Below are 23,912 nucleotides of genomic sequence, written 5' to 3' on the forward strand. Positions count from 1 at the left end.
ATAAACACATACGTATATCTATACATATATAAACATACATAAATGTTAGGCCACAGGGAGCTTTAAAACAAGCACCAAAAAATATTTAATTGATCACAGCAGAAACTGAACTTCCTAAGATATCAATCACATAAGTTACTGACCACATAAGTTTCATATATTAAAAACTAAAGCAAATAAGGCAAAAACTTTAGTGCGCTTAACCATACAATATACAAAATAAATCCATTACCAGAGTGTAGATACAAAACAATTAGCCATTTACATGCAATTAACATTAATAATTCAAGAAAAAAAAGATTTTAAATATAATATTACCAAAACTGTACTAACATAGTGTAATAACACAAAAGCTATAGGAAATATTAAAAATCTGCAAATAACAGGATTACACTATTATATTATAAATCAAAATTTTCTCTCCTTACACAGATTTCATAAAAGAACATTTTGAAAATAAATTTGAGTAAGTTCTTACTCTCAGTATGTGTCTTTTGGTTCTGGAACTACATTAAAGTATTGCCATGTCAAAGGTATCACCTACAGTTTCCCAGAAGGATCGTCTTTAATAGTGGCAGTCTTCCTGTTCCATACACAGAATGTAACTCTCCTGTCAGAAAGCTCAAAATTGAACTACACCAGCCTCTTTGTTCTGGGTTTTCTTTTCCTCTTGAGTGACGTGACCTCTAAAAATATAAAATTAAGAAGTCTGTCAGGTCTAAAAAAATAATAATAACATACATTGAAACTATACAGATGTTTAATTGGTATTAAATAAGAATGCCATCACAGCAAAACTCCAAGAAATCTTAAACCTGACATATACATGATTTTTTTCCTCAAAATGATATTGTAGTTGAAAACTTACTAATGCAGACTCTAGTCATCCTAAATCCTACTTAACAATAAGCTACTCTGAAGATGTTTCATATGGGTATGCCCTCCCTATAATCAGCATGGATCCAGTGTGCCCATCTGAAAGGTATCCAGGCCAGTGCTAAGAGAGATGAAGAGCCAAGGATTTCAGTTTCACTTCACTTAAACCTGAAAATGTAACCCAGGACACTAGTACCATACATCTTTGTGGCTACCACAGCAGACACCAGATCCAACACGAAAATAGGTGTCCATCTAGAAATAGCTGTAAACCTAACAGTTACTGGTAATTAAAAACAAAACAACAGAAGATAAAAAAACATAAAAAATGAAAAGAAATATTCCCCATCAGTGCAAAATACAAGGGGAGTAACAGGAAAAGGAATAAGAAAGGACAAAGGAAAAAGTAAGAGAAAGGAAAGAGACTGCTAGAAGAGAGCAGCAGTCAGGACAGAGTGCAGCAGGCCCCATGAACAAACTGTCCGGAGTAGAGCAAGTCACAGGTGTGGAAGAGACTTCGTTAAAAAGATGAAATTGCCCTGGCCTGTGTGGCTCAGTTGATTGGGCATTTGTCCCGTGAACGGAAAGGTTGATGGCTTGATTCCTGGCCAGGGCACATACCCTGGTTGTGGGCTCGATCCCCGGTAGGGGGTGTGCAGGAGGCAGTTGATGGAGGTTTTGCTGTCACATCAATGTTTCTCTCTCTCCCTCTCTCTAAAAACCAATTTAAAAATCTTTAAAAAAAAGATAAAACTGATAAAATGCCTAATGTGTTTTGAGTATATCAAGAGGAGATTTATACAATTGAAGAGTGGTCTGGGGGTAAATCAATGATAAGCACATGAAAAAAAAATCAGGCAAAAAAGTTATTAACTCTCTAGGGAAAATAATAAATGCATAGATTAAGAAAAAATCATAGTCTATTCCACGGCCCTCCTGCCAATAATGTTTTGTAAATGTTGAATACCAATACAACTAAAATAATAATTATATTGGGCGGGTGGGGCTGGGAAGCGTTCATGTTTTTGGGGTGAGAGGCGAAGAATATGAGAGAATTAAATCCTCGCCTTCCTCAGTGGGAAGCCAATAGATAATCCACAGAATTGAAATATGAAGAAATGGCAATATAAACATGTTATTTAGAGACACAAAGGTAATTAGTAATTGGGTTAAAAGTGTTGTTTCTGGGGATTAATAAATGGGAGTCAGAGTTAGAAGACTGATTTCTTATGAGTACTATAAAATTATTTGAATTGTAAAATAAATTATGTGCATATGTAATAACTAGTGGCCCTCTGCATGAAGATTCACGCAATAGGCCTTCCTTCCCCTGGCTGTTGACACCGGTTTTCCTCCGGCACCCAGGACCCAGGACCGGTTTTGGTCCGGCCCCAGCAGCGAGGCTTGGCTTCTCTGCTGCGGCTGCTCCCAGCCCCTCCTTTTATTTTATTTTCTAGCTCCTTCAGCGGAGCCCAGGGCAGACTGGAAGCCTGGGTTGCCCCCAGTGACCCAGGCCCCCAGCCACTCCTTGAGTGGAGCCCAGGACCCCAGACCCTCCTTGAGCAGAGCCTAGGGCAGGCTGGAGGCCTGCCCCCAGCCACTCCTTGAGTGGAGTACAGGGCTGGTGGGAAGCTTGGCTTCCTCTGTCGCCAGGAGCAAACCAAGCCTCCTGCTCGCTCCAGCTCTGTGGCCACTGCCATCTTCATTCGTCTTTAGTCTTCGCTCTGAGCCTGCGTATGCAAATTAACTGCCATCTTTGTTGGGTTAATTTGCATAGTCACTCTGACTGGCTGGTGGGTGTAGCGGAGTGGCGGAGCGATGGTTAATTTCCATGTTTCCCTTTAATTAGTGTAGATGATTAATGAAAACCAAATTTTTAATAAAAACAAGCTGATAGATTTTCAAACAGGACTTGTCAGCTGGCCTAAGGTATGTGTGTGATTAATAGTTTACACACAGTAAAAGCCTGCAAGCAAGACTGGAGAGAAGCTAAGATCTAAAATTCACCGCAAGATTGTAAAGGACTGTTTTATGCTGACATAGCAAACCACAGAAATGCTCAGATTTCTGAGGGAACAAATAATCCCTTTTAATTGTCTATTCTGTCTTCCATAGGCTTCTATAGCACCCTGCTTCTCTTTACCATCATGCACTGGCTTATTTTCCTCCCACACTAAACTTTAAGGTCCTTGGGGACACAGACTGCTATAAATCATTCAACAAATATTTAGGTCCACTATGGGCCAGTCACTGTACTCAGATCCACTCAGATCTACAATCACAGTGATTAAAATAATATGGTTCTTAAATTATTATAGTATATATCTTTATATACTATGAGAATTTAGCTAGTACTTGAAAAACAAGAGGCACCCAATAAATGCTTGCTGATAATACATAGCCCAAATGAAAAAGTCAAGTCATTGGCCAGCTGGTGTGGCTCAGTGGCTGAGTGTCACCTATGAACAGGAGGTCACAGTTCAATTCCCAGTCAGGGCATATGCCAGGTGCAGGCTCAATCCCAAGTATGGGGCATGCAGGAGGCTCATCAATGATTCTCTCTCATCATTGATGTTTCTATCTCTTTCCCTCTCCATTCCTCTCTGAGATCAATTCAAAACAAAAATTTTTAAAGAAACTTAAAAAAAGAAAGTCATTAGGCATTATCCTAATACATATTACATTCATTATCATTGATGGATTACCAATTACTACTCTTAAGTATCTACATTAACAGTATGATTAATACAAAAATTCTCCAATATGCCAAAGATAAAAACAAGAACACAGAACCAACCATCATGATCTTTAAGGGTTCTAAACCTTAATGCTCTGAGCATAGCTTTCTTTCCCAGTTTGACAAAACCTCATCTGTACCTGTTTCACTCTGACTTCCGTTCTCCTCATCCTCCTCTGTAATAACAGGCATACTCAGACTCAAACATCTATCTTCCTTATGTACATTCTGCTTGTCATCTGGAAATAAACAAAAAAGTGGTTTTATATCAAAAAGAATGTTATTCTTTAAGAAAAAAAATATTTATACAAATAATGTCACTATTATAAAAAATAGATGTTTAAACTAAAAGCTAAAACTGTAATGGTAAACAGAAATATGCATGTTAAAATATATATCTTTAAGTATTAATACATTTGTATTTATGCTTTGAAATAGTCTCTAATTCTTCCATTAAAGAAAATGGAGGAAAGGGGAAGAAACAAAATTAGCCAAATACAGATATCTTATTTAATCCTTGTCACACACAGCGCAGTATGTTATCTGCTGCTATCGGGATAACCACATGTGTTACTTTGACTGTATTAATTAATGACAAATGTAATTTTAAAGTTAATAGCCTTGTTTTTGAATGAAGACACACTTCCTTTTATCACCACATATGCTCTACAAGACATATTTCTCTACTTATAATTTGCCATTGACTTTGCATTTTCCAAAACATTGGAGGTTTTCTACATCAACCTTCTGTTGTCTGAAGAAATATCCTATTCAAATTTATCAGATACCATTGTCAGATCAGGTCTCATTTAGCACATAACACCCATGTCCCAAGAGCAACCCCCTCCCAAGAGTCACTATTCCTTACTAGAGGCCCGATGCACAAAAATTCGTGCAAGAGTAGGCCTTCTTTCCCCCGGCTGCCGGCACCGGCTTCCCTCTGGCACCCGGGACCTGGGCTTCCCTCCTCCCGCCGCCCACAGGCACCCGGGACCCCGGCTGGCTTCGCCTGGGCCCCAGCTTCATCAGAAAGGACATTCGGAATGACGTCCGGAAGACGTTTGGTCTAATTAGCATATTACCCTTTTATTAGTATAGATGCTTCCTCATTCTTCTCCATAACACATCTACTGCCTGACATACTGTATATTTATTTGTTTCTTTACAGTCTGCCTCTCCCACTAGGATGTAAGCCTCACGAGGATAGGTTTTGGTTTAAGTTGATGTACTCCAGCACTTAGAAAAGTGCCTGGCATATAGTAGAGCTTCAATAAGTATTTGTTAAATGATTACATATGATTCAACTATTTTATAATAAAATATTTCATACAAGTATCTATACTAACAATAGCCTAGATGGTCGTCACGCCCTCACATCGTCACAAGATGGCCGTCACAAGATGGCTGCACACACAGCAGAGTTGGGGCCCAGCGGCCACTCTGCGCGGTGAGGCCTGGGGGTCCCGTGGCTCCGCGTGACACAGAAGAGACCGGTCCCGCCACCTTGCACAGAGGAGGCAGGTTAAGGCAAGGGAGGGCAGTTGGGGGCAATCAGGCCAGCAGGGGAGGGCAGTTGGGGGCCATCAGGTTGGCAGGGGAGGGCAGTTGTGAGCCATCATGCTGGCAGGGGAGCAGTTAGGTGTCAATTGGGCCGGCAGGGGAGTGGTTAGGGGGAGATCAGGCAGGCAGGCAGCTGAGCAGTTAGGAGCCAGCAGTCCCGGATTGTGAGAGAGATGTCCGACTGCCGGTTTAGGCCCGATCCCCTGCCGGCCTGATCTGGCCTAAACCAGGTAGAGCAGATGAGTGGGGGTGCCAGACCAAGGTGGGGCTCTAGTCACTGTCATTGGGCAAGCCTCTGGTGGTTACTGAAAATTCTTTGCTCCCATGTGCCACGGTCCTGCTGGGTGCTTGCATCTGCTGCCGGTGCCGGCCCCACTCGCACCCGCTGCCGGCACCAGAGCCGACGCTTGCACCCGCTGCCAGCACTGGAGCTACCGCTTGCACCTGCTGCCAGTGCCCAGCGCCAATCCCAATTGCTCGGCACCATCAGCAGGCGCGAATGGCGGCTGCCAGCCCCAATTGCCCCTGAGGGCTTCTCCACCTCCCCCTACTCCTGAGGGCTGATTGGGACCGGCAGCCGCCTCTCACACCTGCTGCCAGCGATGGCCCCAATTGCTCCACACCATCAACGGGTGTAAGCGGGGCCAGCGCCATCAGCACATGGTTAGCAGCGGCAGCGGAAGCGGGGCTGCCAGCAGACAGGGGATCCGGGGCCACAGTGGGAGGGGCCGGGCAGGGGCGCGGAGGATGGGCCAAGACCCGCCCTTGTGCCCACCACAACCTCGCCGCCCACAGTTCCTTTCAAGGTGCATGAATTCGTGCACTGGGCCCCAAGTATGCTAATGATATGCTAATACCACTCAACCACTCATTATGACATGCACTGACCACCAGGGGGCAGACAGTCAACTGATCAACCAGTTGCTATGACGTGCACTGACCACCAGGGGGCAGACGCTCTGACCAGTAGGTTAGCTTGCTGCTCGGGTCCAGCTGATTGGGGCTAAGCGAGATGGGTCAGACATACATACCCTGGAGCCCTCCCATGGTCCCTCCCCGGCCGGCCAACCTCCCGTGTCCCTCCCCAACCCGGATTGTGCACCAGTGGGGTCCCTCAGCCTAGCCTGTGTCCTCTCACAACTCCGGGCTGAGGGACCCCACACCCCGAGTGCACGAATTTCATGCACCAGGCCTCTACTATGTTAATAAGTACCTGTTAGCACAGAAGGCAAGACATTAAATGAAAATGAGTTTAAGCATTCTGCTCTGAACAACATATACTGAGATCTTAATGGGGTACAGATTTTATGGAATGAAGAGACTGCTCTAAGATGGAGTTGAGTAAACTGTAGCAATAAGTTTCCATTTTGAACACAATTAAAACTTAATATCAATTTCTACTGAGTCATTAAAATAGAATTTTACCCTTACTTGCAAGTCCTACATATTAACTACTATAATTTTTACATGATTTTTAAGATGATAATCTTTTAGAAAATCTGTTTCCATTTCTAATCACATTTTTTACACCTAGAACCTATAAATTTTTCAATTGTTCACAAACTTATAATTAGTATGCTCTACCTAGAATTATTAATATTGTTCTTCACAATCGTTTAGTCATGTCCATCCATATCAATTATTAATGATTTTTTTTTCTTTTTTAATTGATTTTTTACAGAGAGGAAGGGAGAGAGATAGAGAGTTAGAAACATCGATGAGAGAGAAACATCGATCAGCTGCCTCCTGCACATCTCCTACTGGGGATGTGCCCGCAACCCAGGCACATGCCCTTGACTGGAATCGAACCCGGGACCTTTCAGTCCACAGGCCGACGCTCTATCCACTGAGCCAAACCGGTTTCGGCTATTAATGATTTTTTTAATCCACATTTACAACCTAACAGAATCTATCCAACAATGTCAAGGGAAGAATTTCTGAGTTCAAAACTGAAAAACAAACCTTTGTCTAGTCACATGATAACTGACTGCAATTTAGAAATCTAGTACTTCTACACTAAATGAATGTTTAAAAAATAAAAAGCAATATTCTCGCCCTGGCCCTTTGCAATCTCAAAGTTACCTAACAAACTGCAGCTGGGCCAGACAGACCCAGAACTTCCAAGAGAAGGCCCAAGGCCCCACAGCAGCTTGCATTGCTTCACAGCTGGGCCTCATCTGGGCACCTCCAAACCCCAAACAAGGAAGGGGAATCTGCAGATCTCTTCGTAGCTCCTGCTGGGTAGCCTCAGGAAGAGGCCAAATTAGCACCTCCTTAGATCCAAGAGCCAGTGTACCCAGTGGTCAGAGTGGGACCATCCAGATTACAACTCCTCAGATCCATAAGGGACACACTCAGGGGGTAGACTCAGTGAGCACCAAAGCCACACTGAAGCAAGTCTTGCCCCAGAAGGGTGTCTTCAGCACAGAAGTTCTCCCACTGTAGACACAGCTGATTCTCACAGCCAATTGGCCTGGAGGTCAATTCCTCCCAGTGATACCTACAACAATCAAGGCTTAACTACAACAAGACTGTGCATAAAGCCCACAAAGGGGTGCACCAAGAGTGTCCACCTCAGGTAACTGGGGAGGCTTAGCCACTGGGCCCTATAGGACACCTAGCACACAAAGCCACTCTACCAACACAGGGAAGCATAAAAAATGCGGAGACAAAGAAACAGGTCACAAATGACAGAAATGGAGGAAAGCAAACTACTGGATATAGAGTTCAAAACCACGGTTATAAGGTTTTTCAAGAATTTTCTAGAAACCGCCAATAAATTTAGTGAGACCCTGGAGGATATGAAAAAAGACCAACTAGAAATTAAGCATACACTGACTGAAATAAAGAATAATATACAGAGATCCAACAGCAGACAAGAGGATCCCAAGAATCAAGTCAAAGATTTAAAATACGAAGAAGCAAAAAATACCCAACCGGAAAAACAAAAAGAAAAAAGAATCCAAAAATATGAAGATAGTGTAAGGAGCCTCTGGGACAACTTCAAGCTTACCAACATCCGAATTATAGGGGTGCCAGAAGAAGAGAGAGAGCAAGATATTGAAAACCTATTTGAAGAAATAATGACAGAAAACTTCCCCTACCTGGTGAAAGAAATAGACTTACAAGTCCAGGAAGTGCAGAGAACCCCAAACAAAAGGAATCCAAAGAGGACCACACCAAGACACATCAAAATTAAAATGCCAAGGGCAAAAGACAAAGAGAGAATCTTAAAAGCAGCAAGAGAAAAACAGTCAGTTACCTACAAGGGAGTACTGATACAACTGTCAGCTGATTTCTCAACAGAAACTATGCAGGCCAGAAGGGAGTGGCAAGAAATATTCAAAGTGATGAATAGCAAGAAACTACAACCAAGATTACTTTACCCAGCAAAGCTATCATTCAGAATTGAAGGTCAGATAAAGAGCTTCACAAATAAGAAAAAGGTAAAGGAGTTCATCACCACCAAACCAGCATTATATGAAATGCTGAAAGGTATTCTTTAAGAAGAGGAAGAAGAAAAAGGTAAAGACAAAAATTAAGAACAGCAAATACATATGTATCAACAAGTGAATCTAAAAATGAAGTGAATAAAAAATCTGATGAACAGAGTAAACTGGTGAATATAATAGAACCAGGGGCATGGAAAGGGAGTGGACTGACAATTCTTGGGGGAAAGGGGTGTGGGGGTGCAGGAAGAGACTGGACAAAAATCGTACACCTATGGATGAGGACAGTGGGAGGGGTAAGGGCAGAGGGTGGGGTGGGAACTGGGTGGAAGAGAGTTATGGGGGGGAAAAAGAGGAACAACTGTAATAATCTGAACAATAAAGATTTAATTTAAAAAAAAGATAAATAAAATAAATGTTAAAAAAAGCAATATTCTCTAAAAGTTCATTAAAAAAAAACCACTATGCTTCACACACACACACACACAAACACACACACAGACACCTTCCCATAATGCAGTCAGGAACCAAGAAGTGAGCACATAAAACTTCAAGATATTTATCTCAAAGCCCACATCCATAAAAATAGAAGTGTAATATGCTAATTAGACTGGACGTCCTTCCAAATGACCTCCCGGACAAAGCCAGGACTGTATAGGAAGCCCAGGTCCCGGGGGCCTGCTGGTGGCCAGAGGGAAGCTGGGGTCCAGGTGCCTGCCAGCGGCCAGAGGGAAGCCCGAGGCCCAGTTCTCGCCGGTGGCAGGAGGGAAGCCCAGGTCCCAGGGGCCTGCTGGCGGCCGGAGAGAAGCCCAGGTTCCAGGTGCCAGAGGGAAGCTGGCGCTGGGGGCTGGGAGAAGGAAGGCCTACTCTTGCATGAATTTCGTGCATCAGGCCTCTAGTCTATATAGATAAAAGCCTAAACAACCAAATGACCCGTTGCTATGATGTGCACTGACCACCAGGGGGCAGATGCTCAACACAGGAGCTGCCCCCCTGGTGGTCAGTGCATTCCCACAGCCAACCTCCCATGGTCCCCCCACCCCCAGCAGGCCAACCTCCCGCGGTCCCACCCCCTCCCACCCCCCAGCCAGCTGGCCAACTTCCCGTGGTCCTTCCCCCCCACTAGCCACCCCCCCACCATCAGCCCCAATCGCTGGCCAGGCCGAGGGACCCCACCTGTGCACAAATTCATGCACCGAGCCTCTGATATTAAATAAAGCACGTGAGCCCTGACAAGTGTTTCTCAATGGTTAGAGTGCCGGCCCTTGCACCAAAGGGCCGCAAGTTTGATTTCCAGTCAAGGGCATATTCCTGCAGATTCAATCCCCATACCCGGTTGGGGCAGGAGCAGAAGAAACATCTCACATCCATGTTTCTCTCTCTATCTCTCTTTTCTCCTCACTCTCTCCCTCCCTCCCTTCCACTCTCTCTGAAAAGCAACAGGAAAAATATCCTCTGGTGAAGATTAACCAAAACATAAAATAAAATGAAGTACACAAACTTCAGTCACAGGTATGTTCCTCACTAAAGTTCTTTATCCAGAACCTAATTACATTTATTTTACAGAAAACTAAGAAGAATGGACAGTTTCTTAAACCATTACAATTAAGAAGTAGCAAAAGAACAAAAAAAAATTGCTACAAGCCTACACACTGAGAACAGAGGGAAGACACCCACCGCAACGAGTATGACAGAAAAACTATATTTAAAGAATAGGACACAGAGCTGACCCAGAACTGCAGCATGAAGCCATGAGTTTAAAGATAAAATGCCCCACTTGACAGGATCATTGTATTATAAAACTCAGTAAAATAATATGCTCATGATGCTAACCCTGAGTCATAGAGAAAATTAAATTATGTTCAGGATACATTTTAGAAAATAGGAGAACACAAAAAAATAATTTTAGTATTTTTCTAATTATAAAAATGATAAATGCACATTACAGAAAACAAGAAACATACAGTGAAAAATATGTTTTAGAAAGATATCAACCAGAATAATTAAACTTTTAAAAAGTAAATTTTGACACGTAAATCATTAATCTCAATTACCCAGAAAGCTAATTCCCCAAACAATGTCAGATAGTTTTACTATGCTCAGAGCAAACCGTGTGGGATGTAATTAAAAGTAATAGAGTATTGCTCAATCTCAAAACTAATGATTACTAGACATGCAGCTCGAATACAACCTACTTAAGTGCATGTCTAATTTGAGCTCCAGATCCACATTCCAATGACCTGAGAGACAGCAAGGATAGCCATTAAAGATTCAGGCTTGGATCCAGGCAAACTGCCATTCATTCAAGTTTCAGCTCTGTTTAGTAGCCAGGTGACTTAGACATGTGAAAAAAGTTGGGCAAATAGTAAGGTTACATTGCCCTAACCGGTTTGGCTCAGTGGATAGAGCGTCAGCCTGCAGACTTAAGGGTCCCAGGTTCGATTCCGGTCAAGGGCATGTACCTTGGTTGTGGGCACATCCCCAGTAGGGAGTGTGTAGGAGGCAGCTGATTGATGTTTCTCTCTCATCGATGTTTCTAACTCTCTATCCTTCTCCCTTCCTCTCTGTAAAAAATCAATAAAATACAAATATATATATAAATATATATATATATTAAAAAAATTAAAAAAATAAAGTTACATAAGATCTTCTTCATCATCTTATCATCATTACTCTTACTAATGTCCTCCCAGAAATGTTCATGTTAAATTCTAAGAATGGTGCGCAAGTACAGCCAAAGCTTAAGTAAAACCTAGTAAATCCAATCAATATACTAAGCACCTATTTATGTGCTAGAGAGCTATTGTAGGAATTGAGCTTGAAAAGGCAGATTGGTATCTATCCATCCACCCGACCCCCAAAATAAAAACTTCATCCTGCGATTCTTATTTCTGTTAAAGGCACCAATATTCCCTCAGCTGTTTAAGCATTAAGCATCCTTGTCTAATCCCTATCCATCACCCTCTATATCTGGTTACCTATAGATATACATTGGCTGTCATATCTGTTAATCTACTCATCTAATTCCTACAACCACCTGGTCAGATACTCATTATTCCAATACAGCCTTTTACTTAGTGTTCCTATTTTTAGTTTGTTCCCACCTACCTACCATGCTACTCCCAGTAGTAGGTAGGAATGTGTTTTATATAAGTCACTAAATATTTAATGTTTCTAGTGCTCCTTTTTTCCCCTGAGCCTGCTAATCAAACTCCAACTTTATGTATGATGAATACATATGTTATCTGTATAATTTTTAAAAATTAAGCTATTAAAATACATAGTAATTTCTTTAAGAACCAAATACCAAAGGTAATTTTATAGATACACTATTTCAAAAGAAAAACAGGTACAGCTTAATTAGTGCAGCCAGAGGGAAATATGGTTTACAGAATGTTATTGCTTATTAGACCTTATTTTACACATTGGTTTCACACACAAGAACTACTAATAAAGTATAATCTGGAAAGTTCTAGACTGATTCTATAACTGTCTAGCTATATCACTTTAAGCAAGTTATATTATTAATCTACTAAAGGCCCAGTGCACGAAATTCGTGCATGGAGGTGTGTGTGTGTGTGGGGGGGGGGGGGGGGTCCCTCAGCCCGGGCTGCACCCTCTCCAATCCAGGACCCCTCAGGGGATGTCCGACTGCCGATTTAGGCCCCATCCCACAGGGACCTAACTGCTGGCTTCTAACCACTTGCCTGCCTGATTGCCCCTAACCACTCTACCTGCCTGCCTGATCGCCCCTAATTGCCTCTGCTTGTCGACCTGATCACCCCCTAACTGCCCCCCTGCTGGCCTGGTTGCCCCCTAACTGCCCCTCTGCCGGCCTGGCAGCCCCCTAACTGCACCCCTGCTGGCCTGGACACCCCCTAACTTTCTGGAAGGAAGTTGGATGTCTGGAAGATATCCGGTCGACCTGGTCTAATTAGCATATTACCCTTTTTTTAGTATAGATATGGACCAAAATTTCATTATCTATGAAATAATGGATTTTATGACTCTCCTAGGGTCTCTTTCAGCAATAAGATTCTAAGAATCTAAGATAATTCATTTATTTTTAATGTTAAATCTCACAAGGTTCTCAGTCAAGCAAGTATTTAATCCTTTTTAATAACAAAAAATCAGTGAGGGGAGATTGTAAATAAAACCCATTCTCCCTTGTAGAGTCTCAAAAACACTTCAAAAAGTTACCTCTTTTTCTGGAAGACTTCTTCCTTCCAGCGGATTTCAATGTTTGTTTGTTTCTTTTTTCCCTGGTTGCTTGACCAGAGGCAGAATCAGAGTCAGAAGAGTCAAGTCTGACTTGGCGATGCCTTCTTGACTTGGAAGCCTTAAGAGTAAGAAATCCAATTAACTATAATGAGTTGCAAAATGAATACAGCTGATAAAGACAAAATACACAATCAAAGACGAGGAAAGATTTACAACGATATTTGTCATAAGTAGTTTACCATTACACTGGCTTGCTTGATACTTGTCACATGTAAATACTCCTTTATTTTTACATCTAGAGGCCTGGTGCACAAAATTGGTGCACTCGGGAGTGGGGGTCCCTCAGCCTGGCCTGCGCCCAGTCTGGGAGCTTTTGGGGGATGTCCACCTGCCAGCTTAGACAGTCAGACATCCCTCTGGCATCCCAGAAGTACCATTTCTCAGCCTCAAAACTAAACAACTGACCTCATTCTGTGGGAAATAGGTTTGCTCTCTAGAGAGTCTAAACCAGGGAAGCTATAGGCTTGGGAAAACTGGTATAGCTGAGGTTAAATGAAACCTACATAGGAATGGTAAATCTCTAGATTAATTCTCTCGGTCAGCTTCCTGGGTTTATTCACCACTTTCTTTCCCCAGACAGGGAATGGAAGACTGCTATCTGGTAAAAATGACTATATCCAAGAAAAAGAAATATTGAGATTAAAATGCTGTATCTCCACATGACCACTCTTAAAAATGATCCAAGAATCTTCAAACATTTGAAAAAGCCAGCAAAATAGGAACTCCAAGAGAAAAGGAGGAAACTTCAAAAAACCGTAATTAATATCCACAGAGATAAGATAATGCATCCAGAAAAAAATAAAGAATACTTCAAAGACAAAAATCAGTAGTGAAAAAATGTCAGCAGAAATTCAATGTAATGTTCAGAAAACAAAGTTTAAGAAATCTCTCTGAAAACAGATTAAAAACAGAAAAAAAAAAGTTCAAGAAAAGAAAAAGCAAAAATGCAGCAAAGAACTCTATCAAAGAAACAAGACAAAAAAATTCCTCAGAACTGAAGGTTATTAGATCAAAGGATGCCCACCCATGAGAGCCAAGGACAATGAGGGAAAATTACCTACATCAAGTCACATTATCATGAACTTTCAGATCTCCCGGGATAAAGAGAAAATCCTAAAACCTTCCAAGAACAAGAAAACAAAAGCTGGAAGACAATAAAGAACAACGGCATCGCCCTAGCCAGTTTTACTCAGTGGATAGAGCGTCGGCCAATGGGCTGAAGGGTCCCGGGTTCGATTCCAGTCAAGGGCACAGACCTCAGTTGTAGGCTCATCCCTGGCCTTGGTCAGGGTGAGTGCAGAAGGCAATCAATCGATGTGTTTCTCTCATATCCATGTTCCTCTGTCTCTCCCCCTCCCTTCCACTCTTTCTAAAAATCAATGGAAAAATATCCTCAGGTGAGGATTAAAAAAAAAAGAACAATGGCATCAAAATTCCAGGTAAATACCAGAAGTAATTAAAAGGGAAAAAGTTAAAAAATAAAATAAAAATAGCCTCAGGCAGTTTGGTTCAGTGGACAGAATGCCAGCCTGTGGACTGAAGGGTCCTGGGTTCATTTCCAGTCAAGGGCACATGCCAGGGTTGCAGGCTTGACCCTCAGCAAGAGCCATGCAGGAGGTAGCCGACCAATGATTCTCTCTCATCACTGATATTTCTATCTCTCTCTCCCTCTTCCTTCCTCTCTGAAACTAATAAAAATATTTTTTTAAATGGTATATTTAAAACTAATAATAATAATATAAATAAATAAATAAATAAATAAATAAATAAATAAATAAAACAGAAAAAGTTGAAGACAGTTGCCTCTTGAGATTAGGAATACAGGGGTGGGAAGTGGTGGAGCAGGAAACTGTTGGGTTATACAAACTATTCAGTATTATCAGCCTTTTAAAACTATGTACATGTATTACTCAGATGAAAAATAAAAATGTAATTAAAAAAGCATCAAGTCAATTTCTAAATTACCTTAATAAAGAAATAACTTACCTGAACAACAACTGCAAAGGCCTTTGATTTTATTTTTGCTAATGATGCTGCCCTTTCACACGACTGGAAATAAAAATACAAAGGAAGGGGAAAAGTTAAAACATAAACATTAAGTGAAACTATGAATACCCACAGAAATAAGATTTTAGACAGAGGTAGGGTACAAGAAAGTAAAGATACAAAAACACACACCACATTTTCACAGCAGGTGCCATAGCTACTGATTGTTTTCATTCAGGATTTAAGGAGGATAATATAAACAAAAGCCTTGGTGATGAAGCCATTCCACCTCATTGGCCTATGCCCAAAGACAGCTCTTGTCTCATCCACTAAGATGGATGAAACCTCTAGAGCAGTGGTTCTCAACCTTCCTAATGCTGCAACCCTTTAATACAGTTCCTCATGTTGTGGTGACCCCCAACCATAAAATGATTTTCGTTGCTACTTCATAACTGTAATTTTGCTGCTGTTATGAATCGTAATGTAAATATCTGGTATGCAGGATGTATTTTCATTGTTACAAATTGAACATAATTAAAGCATAGTGATTAATCACATAAACAATATGTAATTATTTATGTGTTTTCCGATGGTCTTAGGCGACCCCTGTGAAAGGGTTGTTTGACCCCCAAAGGGGTCGCGACCCATAGGTTGGCGACCCATAGGATGGTGACCCACAGGTTGAGAACCACTGCTCTAGAGGTAGGAAGCAGTACTGAGTAGCTTGAGCTCCACACCAGCTGAAAGGCTGACAGGAAGCAAGAAAAGACCTAATACAAAACCCTAATTCTGCCCTTGGCACTCCAGCATCATCCTTCCCTTCCTCTGCTGAAAACTGTCAACATCCTCACTCCCAATCAACACCTGATGTTGTCTTACACAAGGTTTCCAGTAAAAATAGACTAGCTTGTCACAGAACCCAGGTTTCAGAATTTTCTAAGATATTTATTAATACTGACCAAAAATCATGATGCTTAGTATACAGAATCATAGCCACACATAAAATAAAAAGCGAATCAAATACTGCCCTATCAGCAATCACTGTGAATTTTTCTGACCTCTGATTCTTGTGAATTTCCTTCCCTCTTTTCTTCTTCATCTTTACCTTTCAATTTTAAGGATGGATTCTGAAAGAGCAAAAATTTATATAGACACATTAACAATTCAAATGATCTAAACATTAATTGCAAGTCATTTCAGAACAATGAGAATCATTTACTTAATTATTGAAAAGCTGAAAGATCATTTCACATTATTGAAGTACTAGAGGCCCAGTGCACAAAACTTGATGTGTTAATGTCAGCCCGGCCTATGCCCTCTCGCAGTCTGGGAGCCCCACGATCTATCACCCCACAGAGGGAGGCCCCACCCACCGCAGCGCTGCTGGCCAGGTAGCCTGGGCCTCCCCTCTGGGGTTATCACAGAGCCCACCCACCCCCAATTGATCGCCCCACCGGCCGGTGGCCTGGGCCCCCCTCTGCCGAGTGATCGTGGGGCGGTGGCAGGGGTCCCCGACCAATAGCACCCACCTTGGCTGGCCTGGCGCCAGTGCATGTCATAGCGTGGTCAATTTGCATATTATACTTTTATTATTATAGACTAGAGGCCTGGTGCACGAATTCGTGCATGGGTGGAGTCTGACCCACCCTGATCGGGGGACGGGGCCAGCTGGGGGGAGGGCCAAGGCAGTTGGCCGGCTGACCCCACACCCTGGTCAAACTCCCAGTCAAGGAGACAATTTTCATATTATCCTTATATTATATAGGATGGTTCACCACCTGACAATTAAAATCATGGTTAGGTTTCAGAATAGTTCTAAAATTCATAAAAAAAAAAAATGCCTTAATCATCCTAATGAAGGAGGATTTTATGTGGAAAAGAAAATTGGTTTATTCTCCTTTCCTTCAAATTTTCAGAGGTCTTAGTAATATCTTAGTAATCATTTAAGATAGTTTGTTAAAAGGGAGTACTATTCAAACATTCTAAAATGTTCTACCTCATTAAAATAAATGTGAAAGCAAAGTATTTCCTTCTCCCCAAGACTGTCATCTTCTCATCACTTTTCTTGTATTTTTTTTCTAAAATGAATTTGAGCCAGCTCCTTTTATATAATGGAAAGCCAAAGAAGCAACAAATCTTTCTGAAAACTTATCTAGCATTTGAGAAAACATTAACACATTATCACATTCACAGTAAGTAATCAGAAATTGCTTCTTTTTACTTTTTTTTTTTAGAAGCATTTAATAAAATAAGATGGAGTAGTGGTTTCAAAGGCTGGCCTTTAGGTTTGCAGAGTAAAAAAGTTTCTCCAGCTGAAAAGGTTAATGTGGAATATGAGTAGCTCTAGCCTCAGTATTTAGGTCAGGAAATTAAATTGCAGATGCGTTGATGAAACTTGTAAATGAATAAACCAAGGCTGGCAGCGCACAATGGGGCAGCCACCACTCAGGTCTAGCTCTCTGCTGCCATGCAGCAAAGCGGGACCAGGACTGCCAGAGCTCTGACTTTTAAGAGAAGCTGGGTGTCTGGAATTTTGCATGAAGTCTACAAATATTTACGTTAGTAATTAACTCACATTTTTAAAACAATGTTAGGATCAATGCTGTGCCAAACAAAACACATCTGTGTGCAGGATTTGGCCCACAGAGCGCAACCTCCAGAAGATGCTAAATTTTAAAGACTGCAATAAATCTGTGGTACGCCAGGATGACTCATTCCTCTATAATTATATAGTTACATATATTACTTAATTATACATTATATAATTGTTATTAATTATTATTATTTGGTTATAGATGTAATCTATATAGAATCTGTTTGTAAGGTTAAAGAACATCACATAGCTAATAAGTGGCCAAAAAAAAATAAAGCCCTCCAAATCTTAGGTCCACAGGAATGCAGCCAGCCACTCAGCTAGCTGCCTCTCAACATTATCACCCTTCTGTGTTCAGTGCAATTGCAAAGGTGAGGTATCAAAAAGCAGTCACATACCTTCCTGTCTTTGTGCCACTGCTGATGCTCCAAAATTATGGTCTTAATATTATCAAAGAAATCATCCTTTACCAAGCTGAGGGTTTTGTTTGGATTGGACTTATCGGCTGAAATTACATGTTTCATGTTCTGATAAAGATCATGAACATTTAGCATTTCCTAAAGGTGAAAACATGAGTCTTTTATTCAGTTTTATAGGAGAAATTTACAGGCAAAACCAACACAAAATAAAATGGCCTTCCAAAGTGACTGTGTTGATAAGGAATAACAATGCCATAGTATACTGAAAATAGTATTTAATAAAGAGGCTGCTTTCCAAAGGTATGGATTCATTCAATTCAACTCAACAAACATTAAGTAACATACACTGCATGGGGAAAGACTAATGGTTAATAAATGACTGAATTCCTGGATATAACAAAAATTATTTGTAGTATAACATATCATTAAATATCACTACTGATAATAACTAAAATCCCATTTTTATTTTATATTGTCATACCAAGGATATGCACATAGTTCTTTATGCTCAGCTGGAAGTTCCTGTATGATTCACCTAATCCCCACAGAGATGTGCTGGCTTTCACAGGTCTCAAAGCCTATGTGCCTGTACCCAAAACTTCATCATTGCTTCAATATTAAAAGTTAGGATTAAAGCCGAAACCGGTTTGGCTCAGTGGATAGAGCGTCGGCCTGCGGACTGAAAGGTCCCAGGTTCGATTCCGGTCAAGGGCATGTACCTGGGTTGCGGGTACATCCCCGGTAGGGGATGTGCAGGAGGCAGCTGATCGATGTTTCTCTCTCATCGATGTTTCTAACTCTCTATCCCTCTCCCTTCCTCTCTGTAAAAAATCAATAAAATATATTAAAAAATAAATAAATAAATAAAAGTTAGGATTAAAAAAATAGAGGGGATTTATGACACCATTTGAGGCAATGTTCATTAATGAGACCTTTCTCCTCCAGAAACCTTCAGCTAAATTGGCAGATCTATGGGGTAAGGAGAAAGACAGCACACTTAAGAAATCAAATAAAACTGGTATTGGGACTTGGCTCAAAGTTCAGCAGGGAACTAGTGACATCTGAGTCATCCCTAAGTTGGGCTACTCAATTCATTTCTAGATTTTGACAGAATAAGAGACATCTGTTCAAGGAATCAGAAACTGCTTAGTGGTGGTGAGTGCTCATATATGCAAGATTTTCAAAGGGGAACACTGTCCAGACATGGGGAGCCCGTAACTTTTTACAGTTTACCATGTGCTGTATTCCCATTATTTTACCACATGCAGGGGAAAGACCATTAGCTGGACCTGGTTTTGGCCTGAGTTCTGTCACTTGCTAGACTGTGACCTTGAGCAAATCCCTCAATTGAGAATCATGTTCCACAATTGTACAAAATTAAGCAATGCCACCTAACCCACTGTAAAAATAGTAGTTGATTTTATGAAAGTGAGAGTGTTCTGTATAATGTACCAGTAAATCACTATACAAAATTAAAGTGTTAAGACATAAAATAAAGTGCTTGGACTCTGGAGCCTTATAGACTTGGACATTCAAATCCAGTGTCTACACCTTACTTTATTTACTTTTAAATATGTTTTTACTGATTTTTAGAGAGAGAAGTGAGAGGAACAGAGAAATAAAAACATCTATGAGAGAGAAACATCAATCAGCTGTCCCCTGCACATCCCCTACTGGGGATGGAGCCAGCAACCTGGGCATGTGCCCTTACTGGGAATCGAGCTGGTGACCTCTTAGTTCATGGGTAGACACTCAACCAGTGAGCCACACCAGCCAGGCTGCACCTTACTTTTTGCAAATTACATAACTTCTCTGAGCCTCAGTTTCCTTGTTTTTAAAATCAGGAAAATACCACCTCCTCTGCAAGGTTACTATCATGATTAGGGAGATAACATAAACATTTAACATAGTTCCTGGTACATGTTGAAAACTCAGCACATAATGGCCATTATTATAATTGTATAAATGAAAAACAAAAAAGACTTAGAAATAAAATAATTAGCTGAAGGTCATATTTAAGTAGCAGAGTTTGAATTAAAAATCAGATGTTTGATTCAATATCCTATCCTCTTCATTTTATTATGCCTCCTTAACCACAAAACTAAAACCAATGAGTGGCAGAATCACGACCAGAATTCAGGTCTGCTGACATGGAGACATAAAAGCATTTGCAAGTAGAAAAGTATTAAATTTAAGGATTATCAATGAGTGTGGGTCAAAGGCTAGACAAGGACATGACAAGTAGAATTAACAGAGGTACCGAGAGAAAAGGCTCTCAAAGCAAATCTGTGACAAGCCAAAGATGTGAGATAAAGTCAGGATGACTTCAGACTCCTCCATTCTTAGAAGCTTCTAGGAGTAGGCATCCCATAGCCTGGCCCTCCTCTCCAATCACCCTAAAAGATAGGCCTTTGTGCATCATCCCAGCTCTGTTCTCTTCAATCTTCCTAGTTTTCAATAGTGGGTTTTCAAATAAGCATTGTAAAAAGGAACTTAGAAAATAAATACACATTGTTAAAAAAAAAATAAACTCACTTTAAATTCTTGTTTCACCACCTACCTAAAAAGTCAAATACAAATGTGGTTTCAGTATCTGAATCTAAATATCCTGAGTTGAAATCCAGTCTTATATATCTTTGTTTCTTACTGTATTTTGTGATTTATCCCATAAACTTTGATATATTTAGGGTGCATATTTCTGATACATTAGAGAAAATAATATTCATTCTATGGTTAAAGTCATTAAAAATTTTTCAGTATCCAGTAGATAAAGGTATAACTTCAATATATAGTTAACAATAAAACTATTTATTTTTAAATTTCAAGAGAATAAAAGAAATTTACCTCTAATACATCAGAAGTGATAAGTTTCATTACACGATCATTTGGTTCCTTAAATTCTTCCGTAACTGGAGTTCGCTGAACTTTTTTCTTCATTCTAAATGACAGCTATTTGATAAAGAATGTCTTTTAAAGTATATTTTTAAATATGGAAATAAGACAGCAGCAAAAATTGTCTATCAGTAAACATGGATGAAACAAAAGCAGCACTATGTACATATTAAATAAGCCATTTTTTAAAGACTGTTAGAGATAATCCTTTTGAGATAATCCTTAAGATGCCATGCCAAGTACTTACAGATTCTGATATTCAAAGAAGTTCCATATTTTCCAGCTGATGGCAGAGCCAAAACTAAAACCTAGTGCTCTTCTAATGTAGTTTCTCAATTGTCATAAGATCAAAGAGATATCATATTTTATTAGTGGAAGTTTCAACTTTTCACCAACTGACATTAAAATTCTTTGGTTGTCTTTCAGCCGTATCCTCTCTGATGTTTGAATAAAGAATGAACAAATGCAGATACTGAATTTAATGTCCTCCCCTAACAATCTGCCTAACAGATGGCATTCGGAAATGCACTGCATTTAAAAGCAGAGCCTGAATTTTGATTGCAACAAAAAGTAATCAGGAAGCATTTTCTCCTATTTTAGGAAGCCTTTCTACAAGTACTGGAAACTATATAATAATCTCTCCACATTATGGAGACTGAGGCACTTTATGGACAATGAAGTATAATTTCTCATTTTGAAGAAACAATTTATTTTAGGTAACATACCAATTTGGGCATTGCTGTAAAGTGAAATGCTTTGTCTAGTCGTAGCTTCCTAAAAATATAGGCTACATCAAAATGTTCCGAATTTATCAAATCTTGTTGAAATTTTAAAATTTCATCCCAGTCCCTCAGGGCAACTCTAATCTGCAAACAAGAGAAGCAAAAAAAGTCGTTACTAAATGTAAATCTTCTTTCACAAATGTTTTATATTTTGAAACACTGGCATTTCTGTATACATCAAGTTTGTTATAAAAATATTGTACCCGTTTAGTGTTTCTGCTGGTGGAAAACAACTCATCAAGTATTACCTTTTGTTTTGGTTGACACAGTTGGGTGTTATATAATCCATACAGCAGATACAAAGCACCAACTCGGATCTGGAAGGCGTATGGAGGTAAAAAATATCGCCAAGCCAAAGCTAAAGCTTCTTTTGTAAATGTGTTCTTTTCTAAATTTCTCATTTTGCCACTAGAAAACAAAGAGAAAATATGTTACAACTTTAAGTAAATAAGTAAGGAACAAAAATTACAAGAGGTATATTCTAGCAGCTGCTAGAAATTGGGTGGGCGTTCCACATCTAATCCCTTCCTGATTCAAGCACAAAGACCTAACCTTTGGTTGTATTTCCTCCACTGAGGCATAGGCGTACACTAGGTAAACATGATGCATCTTCCTAAAGCATCAATTTAACTTGCTGAATTAGGGAGCAAAGGGGGTGGGGAATGCATCTTATTCCTGGTTAAGAATTTATATCCTATATAAAAAAGCCTAATATGCTAAGTGTCCGGTTGTCCACTCAACCAAAGCGTAATATGCTAATGATATGCTAAGGCTGCTCAATCGCTCGCTATGATGTGCACTGGCCACCAGGGGGCAGAGAGTTGACCGGTTGATCAGTTGCTATGACGTGCATTGATCACCAGGGGGCAGACGCTCCAACCATTAGGTTAGCTTGCTGGGGACTGAGGGAGATGAGCCGGACATGCCCTGGAGCCCTCCCACGGCCCCTCCCTGCTGCTGGCCCAGCCCCCAATGGGCCCCCATCGGGGCAGGCCAGCCAGACCCCACCCTCTAGTATCAAAATAAGCATGATTATGTTACAGAATAAAATACACAAGCTACATGTATTTTAATATATAATGGATATTTTCCCCAATACTCTCAGGGATTCACACTAAACCTCATTTGTCCTTGGGACACCTAGATAAAAAAAGTTAGAGACCATAAATACATCCCACCCCCTCCTTTCAATTCTTCAGGGCAAAGCTCACTTAAGTAAAGAAGGAACAGGAGCAGGATAGGAAAGTATACTCCACTTTACTCCCAAAGCCTGGGCTCTTCAAATAATAAATACAATAAAAGAATGCAAAATACCTACTTTAAGGACAGGCAACCAAAGCAACTTCTAAAGAAAATCCCCTACTCCTCAAGCGGTCTATATTTTTCCCCTCATTTTAGTTTTTTCTCATTAGCTAAAAAATGAGGTAACCCCAGCAAAATGTTCCTGAACTACCACATTTCCCAAGAGGATTACAGTGAAAGATAATGGGTTTTGCAAACAGGCAAACATATAGGTTTCCATATCTGCTTTACCACCTACTTACTAGCTATGTGATCAGGGAGAATTACTTAACCTCCTTAAACCTCATTTTCCTCATTTATAAAACATCCATTATACCAGTTTCTCAGAGTTGTTCTATGGATTAAATACGTTAAGCTATAGATGCATTACATGTAGTAGCTATTAAAAAATAGTCTCTCTCCTATCATTAATTGTACAACAAGCAGCTCTCCACCCTCTATCCCCTGCAATGTACAAACTGCATAGGTAATTATTTTACATCAACAGAGAGAAAAAAGATAACTTTTACATTTTATTCAGCAAAGTTTTAATCACAAGAACTCATTCATTCAATTACTTAGCCTTTTCAATATTATATGCATTATGCTAATGACCAGATGCATCCAGTCATTGTCCTCACAGAGCTTTGTGTAATGGAGGGAAAAATCTATATAATAAAAACCTAAGTGACCATTATGGCAGAACGACCGGAACAACCGGTCACTATGATGCACACTGACCACCAGGAGGCAGATGCTCAACGGAGCTGCCCCCTGGTGGTCAGTGCGCTCCCACAGGGGGAGCAACACTCAGCCAGAAGCCAGGTTCTTGGCTGGCGAGTGCAGCAGCGTGGCGGGAGCTTCTCCCACCTCTGTGGTAGCGCTAAGGAGCAGTGAGCCAAGTGGTAAGGAGCAGCGAGCAGGTGGGCAGTAAGGAGCGAGGGGTCCCGGGCTGTGAGAGGGATGTCCGACTGCTGGCTTAGGCCTGCTCCCCATGGGAAGCGGGCCTAAGCTGGCAATTGGACATCCTCAAGGGGTCCAAGACTGCGAGAGAGC

The 23,912-nt window shown here is 40.7% G+C and overlaps 1 protein-coding gene across 3 annotated transcripts in view; it reads right to left on the minus strand.

Moving 5' to 3' along the window:
- SNAPC1 (small nuclear RNA activating complex polypeptide 1) overlaps positions 1-23,912 on the minus strand; it is a 25,287-nt gene continuing 1,375 nt past the window's right edge. The window contains exons 2-10 of one of the 3 annotated variants that reach the window (XM_006096028.3): positions 21,824-21,983; positions 21,519-21,659; positions 20,746-20,850; positions 17,881-18,039; positions 15,948-16,016; positions 14,890-14,952; positions 12,823-12,961; positions 3,754-3,852; positions 2-686 (exon numbers count right to left, since the gene is read on the minus strand). In XM_006096028.3, the coding sequence (XP_006096090.1) occupies positions 634-686; positions 3,754-3,852; positions 12,823-12,961; positions 14,890-14,952; positions 15,948-16,016; positions 17,881-18,039; positions 20,746-20,850; positions 21,519-21,659; positions 21,824-21,983 (988 nt within the window). In that variant the 3' untranslated portion in view covers positions 2-633. Of the gene's footprint in view, positions 687-3,753; positions 3,853-12,822; positions 12,962-14,889; positions 14,953-15,947; positions 16,017-17,880; positions 18,040-20,745; positions 20,851-21,518; positions 21,660-21,823; positions 21,984-23,912 lie in introns of all 3 variants that reach the window. The other 2 variants (XM_023759923.1, XM_023759925.1) reach the window with 2 other exon arrangements.

Source organism: Myotis lucifugus, unplaced genomic scaffold (genome assembly GCF_000147115.1).
Source record: "Myotis lucifugus unplaced genomic scaffold, Myoluc2.0 scaffold_166, whole genome shotgun sequence".
Lineage (NCBI taxonomy): Eukaryota > Metazoa > Chordata > Mammalia > Chiroptera > Vespertilionidae > Myotis > Myotis lucifugus.